Source organism: Arachis hypogaea, chromosome 14, assembly GCF_003086295.3.
Source record: "Arachis hypogaea cultivar Tifrunner chromosome 14, arahy.Tifrunner.gnm2.J5K5, whole genome shotgun sequence".
Lineage (NCBI taxonomy): Eukaryota > Viridiplantae > Streptophyta > Magnoliopsida > Fabales > Fabaceae > Arachis > Arachis hypogaea.
This window is the reverse complement of record NC_092049.1, coordinates 115,832,280-115,850,511: the sequence shown is the minus strand read 5'-3', so window position 1 is coordinate 115,850,511 and position 18,232 is coordinate 115,832,280. Positions and strand designations below refer to the sequence as shown.

The 18,232-nt window shown below is 35.8% G+C and overlaps 2 protein-coding genes across 2 annotated transcripts; one reads left to right on the top strand and one right to left on the bottom strand.

Moving 5' to 3' along the window:
* Nucleotides 1-1,192: 1,192 nt before the first annotated feature.
* LOC112742976 (uncharacterized) lies at nucleotides 1,193-3,901 on the bottom strand. Its single transcript, XM_025792214.1, has 3 exons — nucleotides 3,580-3,901; nucleotides 2,696-3,033; nucleotides 1,193-1,792 (listed from the first exon to the last, which is right to left on the bottom strand). Exons 1-3 carry the CDS (start codon nucleotides 3,899-3,901, stop codon nucleotides 1,193-1,195), a joined length of 1,260 nt encoding a protein of 419 aa, XP_025647999.1.
* Nucleotides 3,902-8,515: 4,614 nt separating this feature from the next.
* LOC140178683 (uncharacterized mitochondrial protein AtMg00860-like) lies at nucleotides 8,516-8,938 on the top strand. Its single transcript, XM_072215905.1, has one exon. The coding sequence runs from the start codon at nucleotides 8,516-8,518 to the stop codon at nucleotides 8,936-8,938; it is 423 nt and encodes a 140-aa protein (XP_072072006.1).
* The last annotated feature ends 9,294 nt before the right edge of the window (nucleotides 8,939-18,232 follow it).

Sequence of the window (18,232 nt, the reverse complement as noted above, 5' to 3'; positions counted from 1 at the left end):
TGATTCTGACGATAAGGAGATAGGGGTTCCTCTTGAAAAGATACAGGCTTTTATGGGCAATCAAAAAAGGCTTCATGAAATTTCGGAACAAAGTGAGGCATTTTCGGTGTGGGGAAAGGAGTATCCCTATATGGCTGTGGTGGACGAGTATTGCCAGTCGTCGGCTGACGTTACTCTTGCAAAGGAAGTCGGGGACATGGCTATTGGGCAGTATATGCAGGTAATGATTTTACTGGTTTTTCCTTGCTCTTCCTCTGGGAGTCTTATGAATTTTGGTATTATTTCTTTCTTTAGGTTGTTGGTCTTCGTCTTGCAAGTCTTGGGCGTAGCCAAGGGTTGAAAAATAAGAGGGTTGCTGCAGAGAAAGGAGAGGTTTCTGTTTTGAAGGAGGAGTTGGTGAAGAGTAAGAGTGTTGCTGCTGAGCTTCAAGCCCGTTTGACTGAGACCGAGAAGTTGTTGAAGGAGACTAAAGAAAGTTACTCTATTGATGTGGAAGATTTGAAGAAAAAGGAAAGTGATCTAGTGAACATACAAACTCGTTTGATTGAGGTTACTGCTCAATTTAAGGAGATGGAGAAGAAAAAGGCGGATGAGATATTAGATTCTTTTGTTGAAGGTTTTGAAAGGGCGAGGTTGCAGGTTAAGTTTTTGGTTCCAGATGCCGATCTTTCTGGTATGGATCCTGGAAAGATAGTTCGAGATGGTCAACTGATCGAAGATGATGGCGATGCAAAAGATGAAGCCGATAATGTTTAATGTGTTCTGTTAGAAACGTGTTTGAATTTATTTTGCATATGTGATAGTTAGTTTGTTTTGTTTGAACTTTGTTGAATTTGACTTGTTTGAATTTTGAATGTGATGCTTTTTATAAAAGCTGTTTGTTATTTGCCGGAAAGTGTTCCGAGCTTATTGCTATTTTTGTTGGTGTGGTTATCTGATGATGGCAGGTTGTAGCTTAGACATGTATTGGGATTTGTCTGAGCTGTATTTGATAGAGTTATATTTGATCGACAATATTAGTCGTATAGTTATTTGATAAAGATAATATTTGTCTCCTATATATTCGGAGTTTTTATGAACCTTTTGAATACAAAGGTGCAGGTAGGCTAGCCTCGTTAAAACCTCTCCAAGCAAAACCCTTTGGGATAAAATCTTGGTAGTAGGAAAAAGAGTACAAGCCTGTCCCTGTCTTTTAACTATAAAATTTCTTTAAGGAAGACACATTCCATGTACTAGGCATGAGTTTACCATCTAATGATTCTAGCTTGTACGCTCCTTGACCGAGTACGTTTGATACTCGGTATGGACCGTCCCAATTGGCTGCGAGCTTTCCATGTGTTGGTGGTTTCCGAGCAGTTTCGGTCTTGCGGAGGACTAAGTCTCCTTTGACGAATGATCTGCTTTTGACCGACTTGTTGTACTGTCGAGCAATTGCTTGCTGCACCGCGCGTTGCTTCAAGGCAGCGATGTCTCTGATTTCTTCGATGATGTCTAGCTCGGATCTCCGAGCTTCGTCTTGGTTGTCGATGTAAGTTCGGATTGAGTTCTGGGAGATCTCCAGGGGGATCATGGCTTCCGATCCATATACCAGTCTGAATGGCGTTTCTTTTGTTGATGTTTGTGGGGTGGTGTTGTATCCCCAAAGGACTTCAGGTATTAGTTCGGCCCAGAGTCCTTTGGCGTCATCTAGTTTCTTTTTTAGTGCATGCAGGATGACCTTATTTGCAGCCTCAGCTAGTCCGTTCGTTTGAGGGTGTTCAACGGAGGCGAAGTGTTGGTTTATTTTGAGATTCTGCAAGAAAGATTGAAACTTTTGGTTGGCAAACTGGCGACCGTTGTCAGTTGTGATATGTTGAGGTATGCCAAAACGGCAAATAATATTTTTCCAAACGAAAGAAATCATTTGTTGAGATGTTATTCTTGCTAAAGGTTGGGCTTCCACCCATTTGGAGAAATAATCAATGCCGACAATAAGAAATTTTACCTGGCCCGGTGCCGTAGGAAACGGCCCGAGTATATCCAAACCCCATTGGTTAAATGGCTAGCTGATTTTTGAATGATGCATTTGCTCGGCAGGTATGTGTATCAGTGGTGCGTGTCTTTGGCAATTCTGGCATGTCCTGATTTTTTGTTGGCTGTCCTGTTTCAACGTCGGCCAGAAGAATCCAGCTTGGAGGATCTTTGATGCTAGGCTCCGAGCTCTTGTATGTGTGCCACAGATTCCTTCATGTGCTTCTGCTAATGCTATGTCAGCTTCTGGCTTGTTGAGGCATTTTAGTAGGGGGCGAGTATATCCCCGTCGATATAATGTTCCGTTGAGTATTGTGAAGGAAGATGCTTGCCGTCGGAACTTTTTATCGTTCTCGACCTCTTCTGGTATATTACCTGTTTGTAAATAGTGTATAAAGTCGTCCCTCCAATCTTTTACCTGTGTAACACTTAATACATTTGTCAGAGTAACAGTGGGTGATGCTATTGTGAATTGTTGCAGTGTGGATAACTCGGATTGTGTGCTGCCGAGCTTCGATAAGATATCTGCCCTTTGATTTTGTTCTCGTGGTATATGTTCTATTTCAAATTTGACAAATTTTTTTAATAATTTTTTTACTAATAGCAGGTATTTAGAGAGTAGAGGATCTTTTACCTGAAAAAGGTCGTTTACCTGCTGTACTACTAACAAAGAATCACAATATACCTTGATCGTCGAGATTTGGAGATCTAAACAGAGTCGGAGTCCAGCGAGCAGTGCTTCATACTCGGATTGGTTATTGCTGGCTTTGAAAGCTAAGTGTATTGAGTGTTCAAGTATGAATCCATCCTCGGCTTCCAGACGAATTCCTGCTCCACAGCCCCCATTATTGGAAGATCCGTCCACATATAAGATCCATTGTTTTGCATGATCTTCCTCGGATGGTGTAGTAAACTCGGCGATGAAATCTGCTAGAAATTGTGACTTGATCGGTCCTCTAGATTGGTATCTGATATCGAACTCAGACAGTTCGACTGCCCATTTTCTGAGTCGTCCTGCGATTTCTGGTTTGTGTAACACTTGTCTTAGTGGGTGATCTGTTCTGACGTAGATAACGTGGCTCTGGAAGTAAGGTCGGAGACGTCATGCCGAGAATATTAGTGCCAGTGCGAGCTTCTCAATCCTTGGGTAATTGAGCTCGGCATGTTGGAGAGTTTTACTGACGAAGTATATCGGATGTTGCACTTTGTTTCTCTCTGATACAAGGGCCGAGCTTATCGCCCAATCAGTGACTGACAGATATAGAAATAAGTCTTCCCCTTGTAGGGGTTTTTGTAAAATTGGCGGTTGTGAGAGAGTTGTTTTTAATTTGGAAAAAGCTTTCTCACAATCGTCGTTCCATTCAAATCTGTTTTTCTTTTTAATTGTTTGGAAAAAAGGAATAGAAGTTGAAGCTAAACAGGGAACAAATCTGGAAAGTGCGGCAAGGCGTCCTGTGAGACGCTGAACTTCTTTTACTGTTTTGGGGCTGGCCATGTCCAACACTGCTCGGCATTTGTCTGGGTTTGCCTTTATTCCCCTGCACGTTAGTAAAAAACCTAAAAACTTACCCCCTTGAACGGCGAAGGCACATTTCTCGGGGTTGAGGCGCATGTTGTACTGGCGGATCTGGCCGAATATTTCTGTAAGGTCGCTGATGTGATTATGTCCGATTTTTGTTTTGGCGACCATATCATCGACATAAACTTCGATGTTTCTGCCGATTTGTTTGGCGAACACTTTATCCATAAGGCGTTGGTAAGTTGCACCTGCGTTCTTTAATCCAAATGGCATAACTTTATAACAATAGTTACCGAAATCAGTGATAAAAGCTGTTTTATCTTGATTGGAGGGGTGCATGAGTATTTGATTATACCCTGAATACGCATCCATAAAACTTAAAGTAGCGTAGCCTGATGCATTGTCTACTAAAGAGTCTATGGATGGTAGGGGGTAAGAATCCTTTGGGCATGCTTTGTTTAAATCGGTGAAATCGACGCACATGCGCCACTTACCGTTTTGTTTCCTTACCATTACCACATTGGCTAGCCATGTAGTGAATCTGATCTCTTTGATAAATTCAGCGTTGATGAGTTTTTGTGTTTCTTCTAGTGATGCTCTCCTCTTTTCTTCGCCGAGTTTTCATTTCTTCTGCTGTACTGGTCGGATTGCCGAGTTTATTGCTAGTTTATGACTGATAATTTGTGGATCAATGCCGGGCATGTCTGCAGGTTTCCAGGCAAAAAGCTCGGCGTTTTCTTGTAGAAAGGTTTTTATGGCCTGTAACTCAGCTGGGTTGATTGATGTACCTACATATGTAAATTTGTTAGGGTCATTATTAAAATACACTTTTTGTAGGTCATCGGATGGTTTTGGCCGCTCGAGAAAATCGGCTCTTGGGTCGAGGTCAGCTACTGTGTCTTCATTTTGTTTGAGTTCGACATTGTTGACTTGTTGTGTTGAGCGGTTTTGGAACTTCATGCTGGTGTTATAACACTGTCGGGCCTCTTTATGATCTCCATGGATTGTTGCAACCTGATCATCCTGCAGTGGAAACTTTACACAGAGATGGACGGTAGAGACAATGGCGCCGAACTTATTTAAAAAAGGTCGGCCAAGGATAAGGTTATATGGACTGAAACAGTCAACTACTAGATATTGAATATCATTAGTTTTTGAAAGAGGATGCTCACCCAGTGTGGTTTGTAACCACACTGATCCGAGTATTGGAACGCGTTCTCCCAAGAAGCCGACTAAGTCTCCTCCTGTGGACTGTAGCATGTTGTCGCTGAGCTTCATCTTTTGAAATGTGGAATAAAACAGAACATCGGCACTGCTCCCGGGATCCAAGAGTACTTTTTTCACTAATAGATCCCCTAGCTGGAGGGTGATTACCACAGGGTCGTCCAAATTTTGTATGTTGGAGTTAAAGTCGGCCTGTGTGAAGGTGACCTCTGGTTGTGGGTTATTGATTGCTACATCTTGCTTTGGTCCTTCTACCGAGCATATTGCTCTGAATGACCTTTTCCTTGCCGAGTTTGAGTATCCCCCACTTGCGTATCCTCCTGAAATACAATTGATTATACCTCGTGGTCTTTCATATTGGTTTGAAGATGCCTTCTCTTTTCCACGGTGTTGTTCAGAGAGGTCGTTTGTTGTGGAACTGGGGCCACGCTTTTGGATGTGACCACCAATGTATTTGTCTAGGTGGCCTTGTCTTGCTAGTCGTTCTAAGAGATCTTTGGCAACCACACAATCATCGGTATTGTGGCCGTGTTTTTGGTGAAAAGCGCAGTACTTTGATTTGTCTACATGCTTTGCATCCTGGTATGTGCCGGCCTTTCTTGGTGGCTTGATTAATTTGGAGTTTAAGATCTCCTTGATTATGTCCTCCCTCTTAGTGTTAAACTGCGTATAAGAATCAAATCGAGGTGTTAGTTTAAAACTTTTCTTAATGGTTGAGCTCTTATCTTCTTCGCAGAAGTGTGACTTGTCAGATTTCCGAGCTTGTCTGAGCTCCTCGATGTCAATTTGTCCTTTTGCTTTCTCTCGAAATTCTGCTAGAGTCTTCGGTTTTGCCACTGCGATCGTCTCCTGGAATTTCCCGGGTCGGAGGCCGCTTTTAATTGCATGCAGATGGACCTCGGGGTGGAGATCTGGTATGCTGATTGCGACCTTGGTAAAGTGAGTCATATAGTCCTTTAGGCTTTCGTTTGGTCCTTGCTTGATGGTGTTCAGGTAATCGGAATCGTGCAAGTATATTGCAGATCCGGCAAAATGTTCTTCAAATAACTTCGCCAGCTGATGAAAGCGTGAAATGGAACCTGCAGGCAAAGCACACAACCAATCAAGTGCAGGACCGTCTAAATAATTCGGAAAACAACGACATAAAACTGTATCTGATGCACCATTGACGATCATTATTGATCGGAATTTCTTTATGAACTTCCTCAGATCTCCGAGTCCATCATAAGGCGTGAGGGTCAACGGCAGAGTGAACCTCTTCGGCAGTTCGAAGTTCATTACTTCTTCAGTAAAGGGGCCTACAAGGTCCTCGGATTCTTCTTTCTCGTCTTCGGGCTGCTGCTCTTCATGTTGAGCGGTTTCCGAAACATGAGTCGGTTGGGATTGATGTTCCTCATCCTCCGCCTGTTGGCGATGAGCATCATTGTGTTCAATCCGAGCATGATTTAGTTCAGCAATTTGAGCAGACATTATTTGGTTCTCGTCAGCCATCCGCTGATTAGCTTGTTGTAGCTCAGCTACCATTCGCATGAGTTCGGACAGTGACGGAGGCGGTACGTCAGCCATGGATGCAGATGGAAGTGATGGGACCAAAAGAAAAAATATGATTTCCTCGGCCCCACGGTGGGCGCCAATTGATCTTTCCTGGGAAATGGGTCGGCTTCAACTCATCGAGATTAGCCGAGCTATATGCTGCAAGGTTGGGCGTTCGCTCCTCAGAGTCTGAGTTCCTTATGTTCGTTGTAGATGTGAGGTGCGAGCAATACAAAGGGAATGGAGTGTACCTGCAAAGGCACTCCAATGCTTAAGTCAGTTATGGTGTCAAGTTCAGGAAAAATATATCCAAAAAAGACATTTTACCTTCCTTTTATAGAAATATGTTCGTCCGTTACATTGTAGGTGATAAAATCGGTTTCGTAACTGATTTTATCTTTCCGTTTGGGACGTCGGTTATGATAATATTAACGCCACCGAGTTATGATGATGGTCAGTAACGGTTATGAGGCCGAGTTATAGCTCGTATTAATGGTGACCATATCACTAATCATATATTTAGAGTTGTGTTAGAATAGTTATATTTTCATATTAAAATTACGCAAAACAGGATGAAAATCAACAAAAAAGCAAAACTTGGTGGCATTAGGCTCAAAGAAGACAAGCTCAGCATCTAGGACACCAAGCTGGGCACCCAATTCTAGAGCCCGGCTCCAAGGATTAGTGCCCAGCTCCAAGAGTTGAAGCCTAGCGCTTTCATCCACTAGGAGGAAGAATAAAGGGCCAGTGCCCAACTCCAATAGAAGGCGCCCAGCTTCACCAATTTTCTATGTACTTGGAGCCCAACTCCAAGACCCGGAGCCCGGCTCCAAATGCATTTTTCACTCCTAGGAATCCAAATTTACTTCAAGCCTAATGCTCCTCACCAAGCCCAGTGCCAATGTATAACCAACTCCCAAGAAACTTCAATTCAATTGAAGATTTAAGATTTAAATAATTAGTTAGCAACAACCTCTTTTAGAAAGATAAGATTTGATTGTTAAGATTAGATTAGATTTGAATTTGAATATATCTTTTTCTTTAAAAGATAACATTAGATTAATTTTTGAATTTCAATTAATTAGGAAGTTAGATATAAATAAGTGAATAATAATGCAAATGAGTTATAACTCAAATATCATAATCTCTCCAAATTCACCTAAGAGGTCGCGGGTTCGAGTCTCCCTATCTTTGGTAAAAAAAATTAAATAAATAAGTGAATAATGTTCACAGAGGAGGGACAACACACACGGATAATACACCATCCACCTCTCTCAAGTTTAGTTGTTTTCTTCCCTACCATGAGCAACTAAACCTCTCTTATTAAAGGTTAGGGACTATTTATTTTTATGGATTAATAATGCAAGTGTTTTCTTTATTTTGATTCATGCTTCTCTACTTTTTCAAGATTGAATTTCATTCTTCATCAATAATGATCAGAAGTATTGAGAAATATTCTAATTTTGTTTTGAATTCCGTTATTACTTTGAGAGATTTAATATTGAAATTAGCTTGAAACTCAACTCATAATCTTTAATTATTTTAGAACTCGTTCTTGAATACGTGACATCTAATTCATCTAGGGATAGTATTTGAATATTGTGTGGCTTAAAATCAAAACCATTAGTAACCTCTTCTCTTGATTAGTCGACCAAGACATTGATGATTAATTAAGTTAAGAGAAATTAAATTGCCAAGACATTGGAATTTAATTATAAATGATTTGCTATGAAAAATTTTTGCATGAATCAAAGTGAGAAAATACAAGTATTGTTCTTCCTAAAAGGATTTAGAATCCCCAAAACTTTTAACATTCTCTATTTTGATTTCTTTCTAATTTTTTAAGCTTTCTCTTGTCTCTCAACTCTCTACTATTCTTGCTTCTAATTCAAGATCCACAATCCTCTTACCAAGATTTGATTGATCTAATTAGAGATTAAATTAGGCGTTGCTTGCATCAATCTGTTAATCTTCGTAGGAACGATATCCACTCACTTTTGTATCACTTGATACGATTTGGTACACTTACCAATAGTACGAGCCTATCAATTTTGGCTCATCAACCATGAAGCCCACTTGCAATATCTGAAGCTGGTTTTCGAGGTTCTCAAGAGTAACAAGCTATTCTTGAACAAAAAGAAGTGTTATTTTGAACGATCACAAGTGTAGTACTTAGGGCATATCATCTCAACATCAAAGGTAGTTGTAGATCCTAAGAAGATCGCAGACATGCAAGATTGGCCTAAGCCGTCAGATTTGAAAGGCCTAAGAGGATTCTTCAGATTAACCGAATACTATAGGCAATTTGTTAAAAATTATGGTAAGATTGCTTGGCCATTAACTCAACTCCTCAAGAAAGATAGCTTCAAGTGGGTGGAGAAGGCTCAAATTGCCTTTGAAGAATTAAAAGAGGCAATGACTACTCTGCCAATGCTAGCACCACCTTCTTTCCAAAAGATTTTTATCAAAGAAAATGATACTTCTGACAAAGGAGTAGAATTTGTCTTAATGCAAGAAGGTAGACCGGTGGCTTGTGTGAGGAAAAAAATTTTAGAAAGAGCACAAGACAAGTCTGTCTGCGAAAGAGAACTCATGGCAATAGTGTTGACAGTTCAACGGTGGAGACACTATCTTTGGGGCAACATTTTATAGTGCATACTGATAAAAGAAATTATTAAATATCTGCTGGATCAACGAATGGTAGGGGAAGACCAACAAAAATGGATGACAAAATTGTTGGGATATGACTTTAAGATCAAGTATAAAGCTGGCGCTGAAAATAGGGTAGCCAATGCATTGTTGAGAAAACTCAATTTCTCATCCCTCACCATCACAGTAACAGCAGTAGAATAGGATGAATTGGAAGATGAAGTGCAAGCTGTTGACAAACTCCAAGGCATTATTCAAGAACTTTTGTAATGAAAAGACACTCAGTCGGGGTTCAAACTTAAACATGGAAAGCTGTATTACAATGGCAGATTGGTGATTCCAAGAAACTCCAAGAGGATTCTACAAATTTTGAAAGAATTTCCTAATACAAAGGTGGATGGACATTTTGAATACTTTTGGACCTACACGAGAATTTTCGAAGTGATGTATTAGGAAAGAATGGAAAGACAAATTCAGCAATACATCAAAGAATGTGTGGTGTGCCAACGAAATAAGCATCAGATGTTGTTGCCTGCTGGCCTTTTACAATCATTGCCAATTCCTACAAATGTTTGGTTTGATGTATCTATGGACTTCATTGGGGGATTACCTAAGACTCTGGAAATGGACACTATCTTGCTGGTTGTGGATAGAATGACTAAATATGCTCATTTTTTTGCTCTAGCACTCTTACACACACAAGGAAGTAGCTGATTTGTTTGTCAAAGAAGTAGTGCGACTTCATAGTTTCCCAAACTCAATTGTTTCAGATTGAGATAAATTATTCATGAGCAATTTTTGGGGTGAGTTGTTCAAGGAAGCTAGAACTACTCTCAAGAAGAGTTCAGCTTATCATCCATAAACGGATGGCCAAAGTGAAGTTGTCAATAAATGTTTGGAAAAAACTACTTAAGGTGTCTTATAAGTTTCAAGCCAAGACAATAGCCTAAATGGCTAGCTTGGGCAGAATATTGGTATAACACCAACTATCATAGCTCTCTTCAAATGTCCCCTTTTAAAGCCTTCTATGGTAGAGAACCTCATGTGCTCTTGAGAGGTAGAGCAGAAATAGTGGTAGAAAAAGTTATGGTCCTCCTAGAAGAAAGAAATCGAAAGATTGATGAGCTCAAATTTCAACTTGAAAAAGCCCAAAACAAAATGAAAACATATACTGGTCAGAAAAGGCGGGATGTGACCTATAAGAAAGGGGAGAAGGTGTATATTAAGTTGCAGCCATATAAGATGCAAGCACTTGCCAAAAGGATCAATCAAAAGCTTAGTTCAAGATATTATGGGCCATTTGAGATATTAGAAAGAGAGGGACAAGTTTCATATCGGTTGAACTATCAGAAACAACTAGAATTCATCCTATTTTTCATGTTTCTCTATTGAAAAAGTGTATTAGCTCGAATATCCAGCCACAACCACTTCAAGAAGCTATTTCGAAAGAATGCGAGCTTTAAGCTCAACCAGAAGAAGTCCTCCAAGTTTGCACCGATGCAGCAGGATAGCTCATAGTATTGATCAAATGACAAGATTTACCAGAATTTGAAAATTCATGGGAGTTGGGCACTGAAATTCAGAAGGTATTTCCTTCTTTCCACCTTGAGGACAAGGTGGCTTTTTAAAGGAAGGGTTTTGTTGAATATCCTAGAAAAAATAGTGCAAAAAGAAATAAAAGATAAAGGAAAGAGAGCAAATAAGCTCATCATTAGGGATGGAAAGACTCTCCCTTTGCCTTTTAATCATTCCAGAAAAAAGATGAGATAAAGAGTTGTGGGTAGGGCATAAACAAGCTATATGATTAATGAATAAAAATGATTACAGCATGGGAGTGAATTATTTAGCATGGGAGTGAACTATTTTAATTAGAAGACAACACTATTGATGACTGCTCATCGTTAGTAGTTTTTAGAATTCTTTTTCATTTGTTTTCTAGTGAAATTTTGTAATTAATCAAGTATTTGGAGTTATGTTAATGTTATTGTATTTTCAGAAATTGTTGTCTCAATAATCAAGAATTAAGGACCTTTTAACAAGAAAATACAAAGTCAGTTTAAAGACGGTCCAATCGGGGCATCAATCCGAACGCCCAGCCTTCAAGCATGGACGCCCGGCAGCCGAGCATGCAAGCTCGGCGGCTACAACAAAAGCCCGGCGTGCCTCCTTATTTTGGCACGCACGCCCGGTGGCCCTCCTCCAATTTGATGCACGTCTAGCGGCCATGAAGCCCTGGAGGCTTATTTGGGCTTACGCCCAAATTTGAAGATAGAAACCTAGTGTACATAAACCTCAACTCCCAGAATGCAATATTATTAAGGCCCAATCTCAATTATACAAATCATAAGAAGCCTTAATCTCATCCAAAGATTTAAGATTCAAGAGATTAGTCATCATTAATGCCTTCTAGAAATATAAAGATTTGGTTGTTAGGATTTATTTTTAGATTAGATTTGAATTATTGTTTTTATTTGAATTTGAAATAGGTAGTTAGCTATCTTATCCTTTGAAAGATAAGATTAGATTGAGTTTTTCAATTTGAATTCTAGATAGAACTTAGAATATAATAAGTGAACAAGGTTCACAAGAGAGATCATCATCCATCAGGGGATTACACACCTCTCTCATCATTAAGATTAGTTTTTTTCTATCATGAGTAACTAAACCTCCCCTGTTGAAGGTTAGGAGCTCTTTTTATCATGAGTAACTAAATCTCCCCTGTTGAAGGTTAGGAGCTCTGTTTGGTTTTAGAATTAATAATATAAGTATTTTCTTTATTTTAATTCATGCTTCTTTACTTTTTTAAGATTGAGTTTTGTTCTTCATCAATAAGGGTTAGAACTATTGCAAAATATTCTAAATCTGTCTTAGATTCTAATTTTATATTTGGGAAAATTAAAATTAGAATTAGCTTAAAACTCATCTCACAATCTTCAATTATATAGATCTAGTTTGAAATAAATGACATATAATTTGGCTAGTGATAGTTCTTGAAGGTTGTGTGGCTTAAAATTGAAACCGTTCTTCACCTCTTCTCTTGATTAGTTGACCAAGGAATTGGTGATTAATTGGGTTTAGAGAAATTAAATCACCAAGGGATTGGATTTGGTTATACATGATTTACTGTGAAAAGATTTTTTCATAAATTAAATAAAAAAGCATAAGTATTGTTCTTCCAAGAATCAAACATCTCTGAAGCCTTCAAAATTCTCATCTACTAATTTTCTTCCAACTTCGAATCATTTTCTCATTCTCTTCTTCTTTGTTTCTTCTCTTCTTCAAGATCCACAATTCATAATCTAAGGTTTGATCGATCTAATTGGAGATTTGATTAGACGCTGCTTGCCTCGATCCGTTAATCCTCGTGGGAACGATACCACTCACCATGGTATTATTTGAACGATCTATTGTACTTGCGAGTATCCGTGAGTTCTAATTTTCGCTCATCAACTACATAAAGAAAGAGAGGAAGGGAGAAGAGGAAACCAGCATTTGCTCAGTATCCGTCAGCATTTTCGCTCACCAGAAAATTGAGGCCAAAGGGCTCTTATGCCCAGAACCTAGGAGTGTGATAGAACTCTACAATTTCCTATTTTGTATTTCAAATTCTGTTCTTTCTATTTTCTGTAATAAAGAAGTTACTAAGAGAATGAAATTTCACTAAATTTATCTCAAAACTCAACTTCTTGACTAGCATTAAAGGTGTGAAATCAGAATTTCAAATACCAATTTTTATACTCTCTATTCTATTTCTATCTCTTCTCAAAATGGTTGAAACACGAAAAAAGACTGTATTTTTGTCCCCCATCTTCAACCACTTGACCTTGGCCTTCTAACCTTAATATTTCTCTTCATGTCTCCATAACTGTTTTATTTTACTTTGCACCTCTTTAATTTTCTCCTATTGTCTATTTGAAATGTTAGAGGACTATAAATTATGTAATTTTAGTTTTAGTTTATCAATCTCTTTCTCAGCCCTTTTGAAAGTATTTTTGCTCCATTTTTTAACTCTCTTTTACAACTTTTCATTCTTCTTGTAATATTAGCCCAATTTTTGCCATCATTCCTGTCCTCTATATTCCATCTTTTCTTGATAATATTTTTCATATTCTTGATTATTAGCCCAAAATGCCTCAAAATTAAAGTACTGATTCCTTATCTCCTCTAATTTTAAACAAAGAACAATAGAAGAATGGTCAAAATTTACAGTAGGTAAAGCAATTAATAATGCATGTTGAAATCTTCTTCTCCATTCTCAATTAACCATCTTCCTATCTATTCTCTCTTTAATCACAACGCCATTTCTTAGATTACTAAACCATGTGACTTTAGCCGCTTTTAGATCTATATCCATAAGTGCACTATTGTCCACAAAAATTCTAAAATCCTAAATTTGCCTTCTAAGTCTCATTTGCAAGCCTATCTTTTCTTCTTGGTCTAGAATTTCATTAAAGTCTCTTATGATTAATCTCGGTTCACTTTTATTTGTTATTTCCGCTGTTATTTCTCTTCACTGCTTCTTTCTTTTTCTAGGATCCGGATGTCCATACATAAACGTAGTTTTCCTTCCTCACTATTTTTATATTTAATATTTGCTTTAATAAAATTAGAACACCAAGCACAAACCTTAACATTAACATTAGCATTTTAAAATAAACCAAGGCCCAGGACAAGTTCCGGAATTTCATACAAAACATATTATCAAAGTGTAATGTTCTTCTAATCCTATCTATACTACTTTCTTTAGCCTTAGTCTCAAGAAGAAATAAAATGGACAGCTTTATTGTTTTACATAGATGTTGTATTTCTGCAACTATCACGGGTGCCACCAACCCGCGACAGTTCCAACTAATCATAGTCATGGCTGAGGGTGGGGCATGATTCAACCCACCTCCTCAACCATGAGATCATTTACCTAAATCGTCTGTCTCTTGTTTGAGTTTATCATTTTCTTATCTTTCTCTTTGTTGTGAATTGTCTCTTCTAGCATGAGCAGATCATTTTCTCTCTTTTTTTTAAATACAGAAGCTACTGTTAATATTTTGAATCAACTCTATCTCTCACTGCTTTGTTTTCTCTTTCTCTGGATTACTATCTTCATATTCTTCATCTTCTTCTTCCACCGCCAGCTCCTCAAATAAAAGTCCCCATCTTTAGTGTTTTGTTTAAAAATCCTATTGAATTTTTTTACATAATCATCTTCCTTATGTTTTTCCTACTTCTCCAAATAACCTCTCTGCCAGTAGCCAATTTCTTTTTCACGTCCTGTGCAAGCCCTCCTTCTTTTGAATACTCTTCAACTATCCTTTTTTTTTTTGCTACCCCATTTCTCTCTTAAAATGTTCTTGATTGATCTATTATTGCTTTTTTTTTTGTCAAGGATTGATCTATTATTGCTTGGGTTCATTACTGATTGCTTAACTTGGGCCTCATCATATTTGTGTCTATTGCTCATTTTTTATCTGCTAGTTTCTCTCTAATCTACTGATTGGACTCTATGTTCTCACTTGTCCTGCTTGCTTTAGCATCAAGCTGGCCCATATTCATGTTAGAAGGATTAGTTCTTTTTTCAGCCCCAAAATGTAGTTTTTCTCCCTCCCTTTCACTTGGACCTTCTATATTGTGGCCTATTTTTATAATTTGCTTCTCTTTAAATGATTTTAAAATTCCTTCCAAGAATGCAATCAGATCTAAATCTTCGCTATCCTGATTTTTGTTGGTTATCCCCTGATTTTTGGGGATATTTCCCACCTATTTTGCCGCTTTTTCTTTTTCATGTGAGAAAGAGGGGAGTGTATCTCACAATAAGAGATGAGTTTTACGCTGGTATGGTTTAAATAATTCGGACCCTCCGATTTGTTTCATTTTTTAAACCAACAATCAGAAATTGGAAGGTTCGATTTGTGATTTCAAAAATAAAAAAAATTTTAATGTTGAAATCGGACCGTCCGATTTTTATTTTAAAAAATAAAAAAAATAAAAAAAATAAAAAATACAAAACGGACCCTCCGATTTGTAATATATTTTTTTCTTCAAATAAATCGGACCCTCCGATTTGTAGTTTATTTTTTCTTCAAACAAATCGGACCGTCCGATTTGAATAAAACACCATAGAAAAAAAAACACCAAATCTTCTAATAACAATGTATTACACATATATTTAAACAATATAAAAAAAATTAGCCCTATTCTGCAGTCTTCAAAATTTGCAATTCTCTATTTTTTTGTTTACCTATAGTTTCTTCCCCTAATTTCTGGTTAAGTCTTTCTATTTTTCTGTTCAGCTACAGTTTTTTCCCTTAATTAGAATGATAACAATGTCATTAACTTCATTTAATCACACAAAGAAAAGACAGGACATTATGCAAGTGCCTGCATTGCCAAAAGTGTTGTCACTTCTTCGACGGTATGACGGACACGCGTCTAGTAATGATAGTATACACATAATTTCAACACCTTCATCAAGATAGCAAGATCCAAAAAAAATTAAATCTTGTAAACTTCGTCATTTAAATATTCTTAGCTAATGAATAAAGAGTGATAATATCACAACAAAATAAAACTTGTCCTCAAAATGCTCTCTAGACCTCGCTTCTTTCCATAGCTCTGAACTTATGCTTTGTTTGGATGTTTGATGGAAAATAAGAGGAAAGAAAATGGGAGGAAAGAAAATGAAAGGAAAAAAAATGAAAAGAAAAATAGATTTTTTTGTATGTTGTTTGGATGTAGAGAAAATAGATGGAAAGAAAAGAAGAGAAAAAATTATAATAGAATAAAATTACTTTATTATCCTTACATATATTATATATAAATTATAATTTATTAATGTATTTAAATTATTTTTTTAATAAAAAAATCTTTCAAATTATTTTTCAAAATTTTAAATATTATAAACAAAAGGTTATATATTTATTTTTCAAACAAATACATATAATAAAACACTATTTAAAAGAAAAAATTAGAGTGAGTTAAGAATTTTATTTTTTGTTATTGAAAGGGCAAATATAGAATTTAATATTGTTTTTCATTCCTTTGCAGTTTTCATCGTAGGAATGAGATGAAAAATTTTATATGGACCCCACACTTACTTTTTTGTTTTCCATCTATTTTCCACTCTAAACCAAACAAAGTAAAATGGACTTTTCTATTCATTTTCTCCCCTTTCATTTTCCTTCCTTTCAAAATCTGCTGTTCCAAACAAAGTGTTAGTTCTTATTACTTTGCTAGGAGAGTTGTCACTATCATCAGACTTAGACAGCGGTGACCTTCCTACTCTTTGTTCTATCATATTTTTTTTTATTTTTATTTTATTTTATTTTCTTATTTTTTCTCCTTCCTCTTATCTTCTTGTTTTTTTTTTCTATGCTTTATTTTCCACCCTTCCTTCATCTCCTTTTTTCCTTTTTTTTTTTCGGGTACTTATTCTTTTTTTCCTGCTTTCCGATTTTATGAGTTTGAAATCTCATTTTTCAATAATTTTGTAGTTTTTTAGTTTGATTTTTTTATTTTTAAATTTTCAATAAATTCATGTGGCGTATTTTCTCTTCTTTTGTAGTGTTTTGTCTCTCTCTCTTTTTCATTGGTGTGTAGATACTATTTAGATTTTGAAAGATACATCTAAGATAATATTTTGTTTGTTAAAATATTTTCATATCAGAAAAAGATTCAGATTTATTCAAAGAAGAAAAGAATATATCTCACCATTGAAGTACTTTATGTCGTACTTTTAAAAACAAAAGATATTAGGATTTATCTCTATTTTCATAGGCAGGATTCTATGAAATTAAATATTGGACTCATTTTCCAGTTTTAGTTCAACATAGAGAATATTTGGTTTTATTTTTTAGACTTGGATCTAATATTTTTTTATTTATATATAAGTGTCATATGACTATTTCATGAAAGAAATATTTTCTCTTATTCAAAAATAAATAAATAAATATATATATATATATATATATATATATATATATATATATATTGTTAGCTAAATATGAAAAGATTAAACAACTTAGATATTTTTAAAAAAATAATAAATTACTATTTCTATTTATTTACGAAAGTTTAGAGCACTAATAAATTTACTTATTAAAAAAAAAACTGACATTGTATACATGGAAGATAGATTTTGATTGATAAAATTATCAAAATTTTAAAAAATTATCTAAAATTTTTAACCTACCTCCAATTTTCTATATGTATCTCTCTTAATAACTTTGTAATTGTGAAGTCTTCACTAAGATGTATAAAAGATTATTTTTATAATCATTCTAAAATAAAATAATTTTAGAATAATTTTTCTAACTTGTAACAACCTGATGATTTTACCACTTGTAAATTATGAAGTCTATTTACAAAAATTTATAATTCATAAATTTAATCTATATATAATAGACATAGTATCAACCATGATTAACCCAATGAAATTATCTGTTTTTTTGTCGAAAAAGATTAAGATGTTCTTCACTAAAACAATACATTCAAGGCATTCTTATTAGTACAAGTAAAAAATCAATATATATATATATATATATATAAAATTTATTTTAATTATATGAATGATTATTATTATTGTTATTTTTATTTTTTCTATTACATTAATAAATAATATTTTAAACTAAAAGAAAAAAAATTAATTTTTTTAACTTGAATTAAAAAAATTTTTGTAAGAATAACCAAATTTTTATATATTAATTGATTATAATATTTAATAGTATAGTATTTATTATAATAATGACTTAAAATACTAATTTGAGATATATTTAGGCTCAGTAAGAGCAAGATTAATGGGTACTTATGGGAGTACGACAGATATAGACGGAATAATGAGTACGTACTTCTTTCATGTCCCTCGTTTCTATTAAAAAAAATGTTCCTCGTCTCCTTTCCATCTTTATCTCGAGTTCTCTTTAGATATTCTCCTAAAGAAGGTAGATATTCACAAATATTTATAGATATTCTTTTAATTTTAGTGCAAAGAAAACTAAAAAAAATATAACATAATCATCGTAAAATAATCAATTCAATATAATTTAACACAATTTATAAAATATTTATTCTGAATGTGGGATACCATGCAGACAAAAGTGTAACTCAAGGTGCAACACAGAAGAAATCCACGAGACGAAATTATCCTTAAAATAGAAAGTAGATGTCATGCGAATTCAGCAAAACAGTAAGCATAAGAGGCTGCAAAATTCCCGTAATGCAGGCAGATACAGAATAGTGTCTAAAATGACCAGATATCAGTTGTTGGGTTCGTAACTGGTGAGTTCAAACATGCATATCAAGGATTTT

Coding starts and splice junctions, on each gene's coding strand:
- LOC140178683 (XM_072215905.1), top strand. CDS start 8,516: ATGCAAGATTGGCCTAAGCCGTCAGATTTGAAAGGCCTAAGAGGATTC.
- LOC112742976 (XM_025792214.1), bottom strand. CDS start 3,901: ATGGATGCGTATTCAGGGTATAATCAAATACTCATGCACCCCTCCAAT. Junction 3,034..3,579: donor TGCCTTCGCCGTTCAAGGGG/GTAAGTTTTTAG, acceptor TACACAAACCAG/AAATCGCAGGACGACTCAGA. Junction 1,793..2,695: donor TCCAAATCTCGACGATCAAG/GTATATTGTGAT, acceptor TCTTTCTTGCAG/AATCTCAAAATAAACCAACA.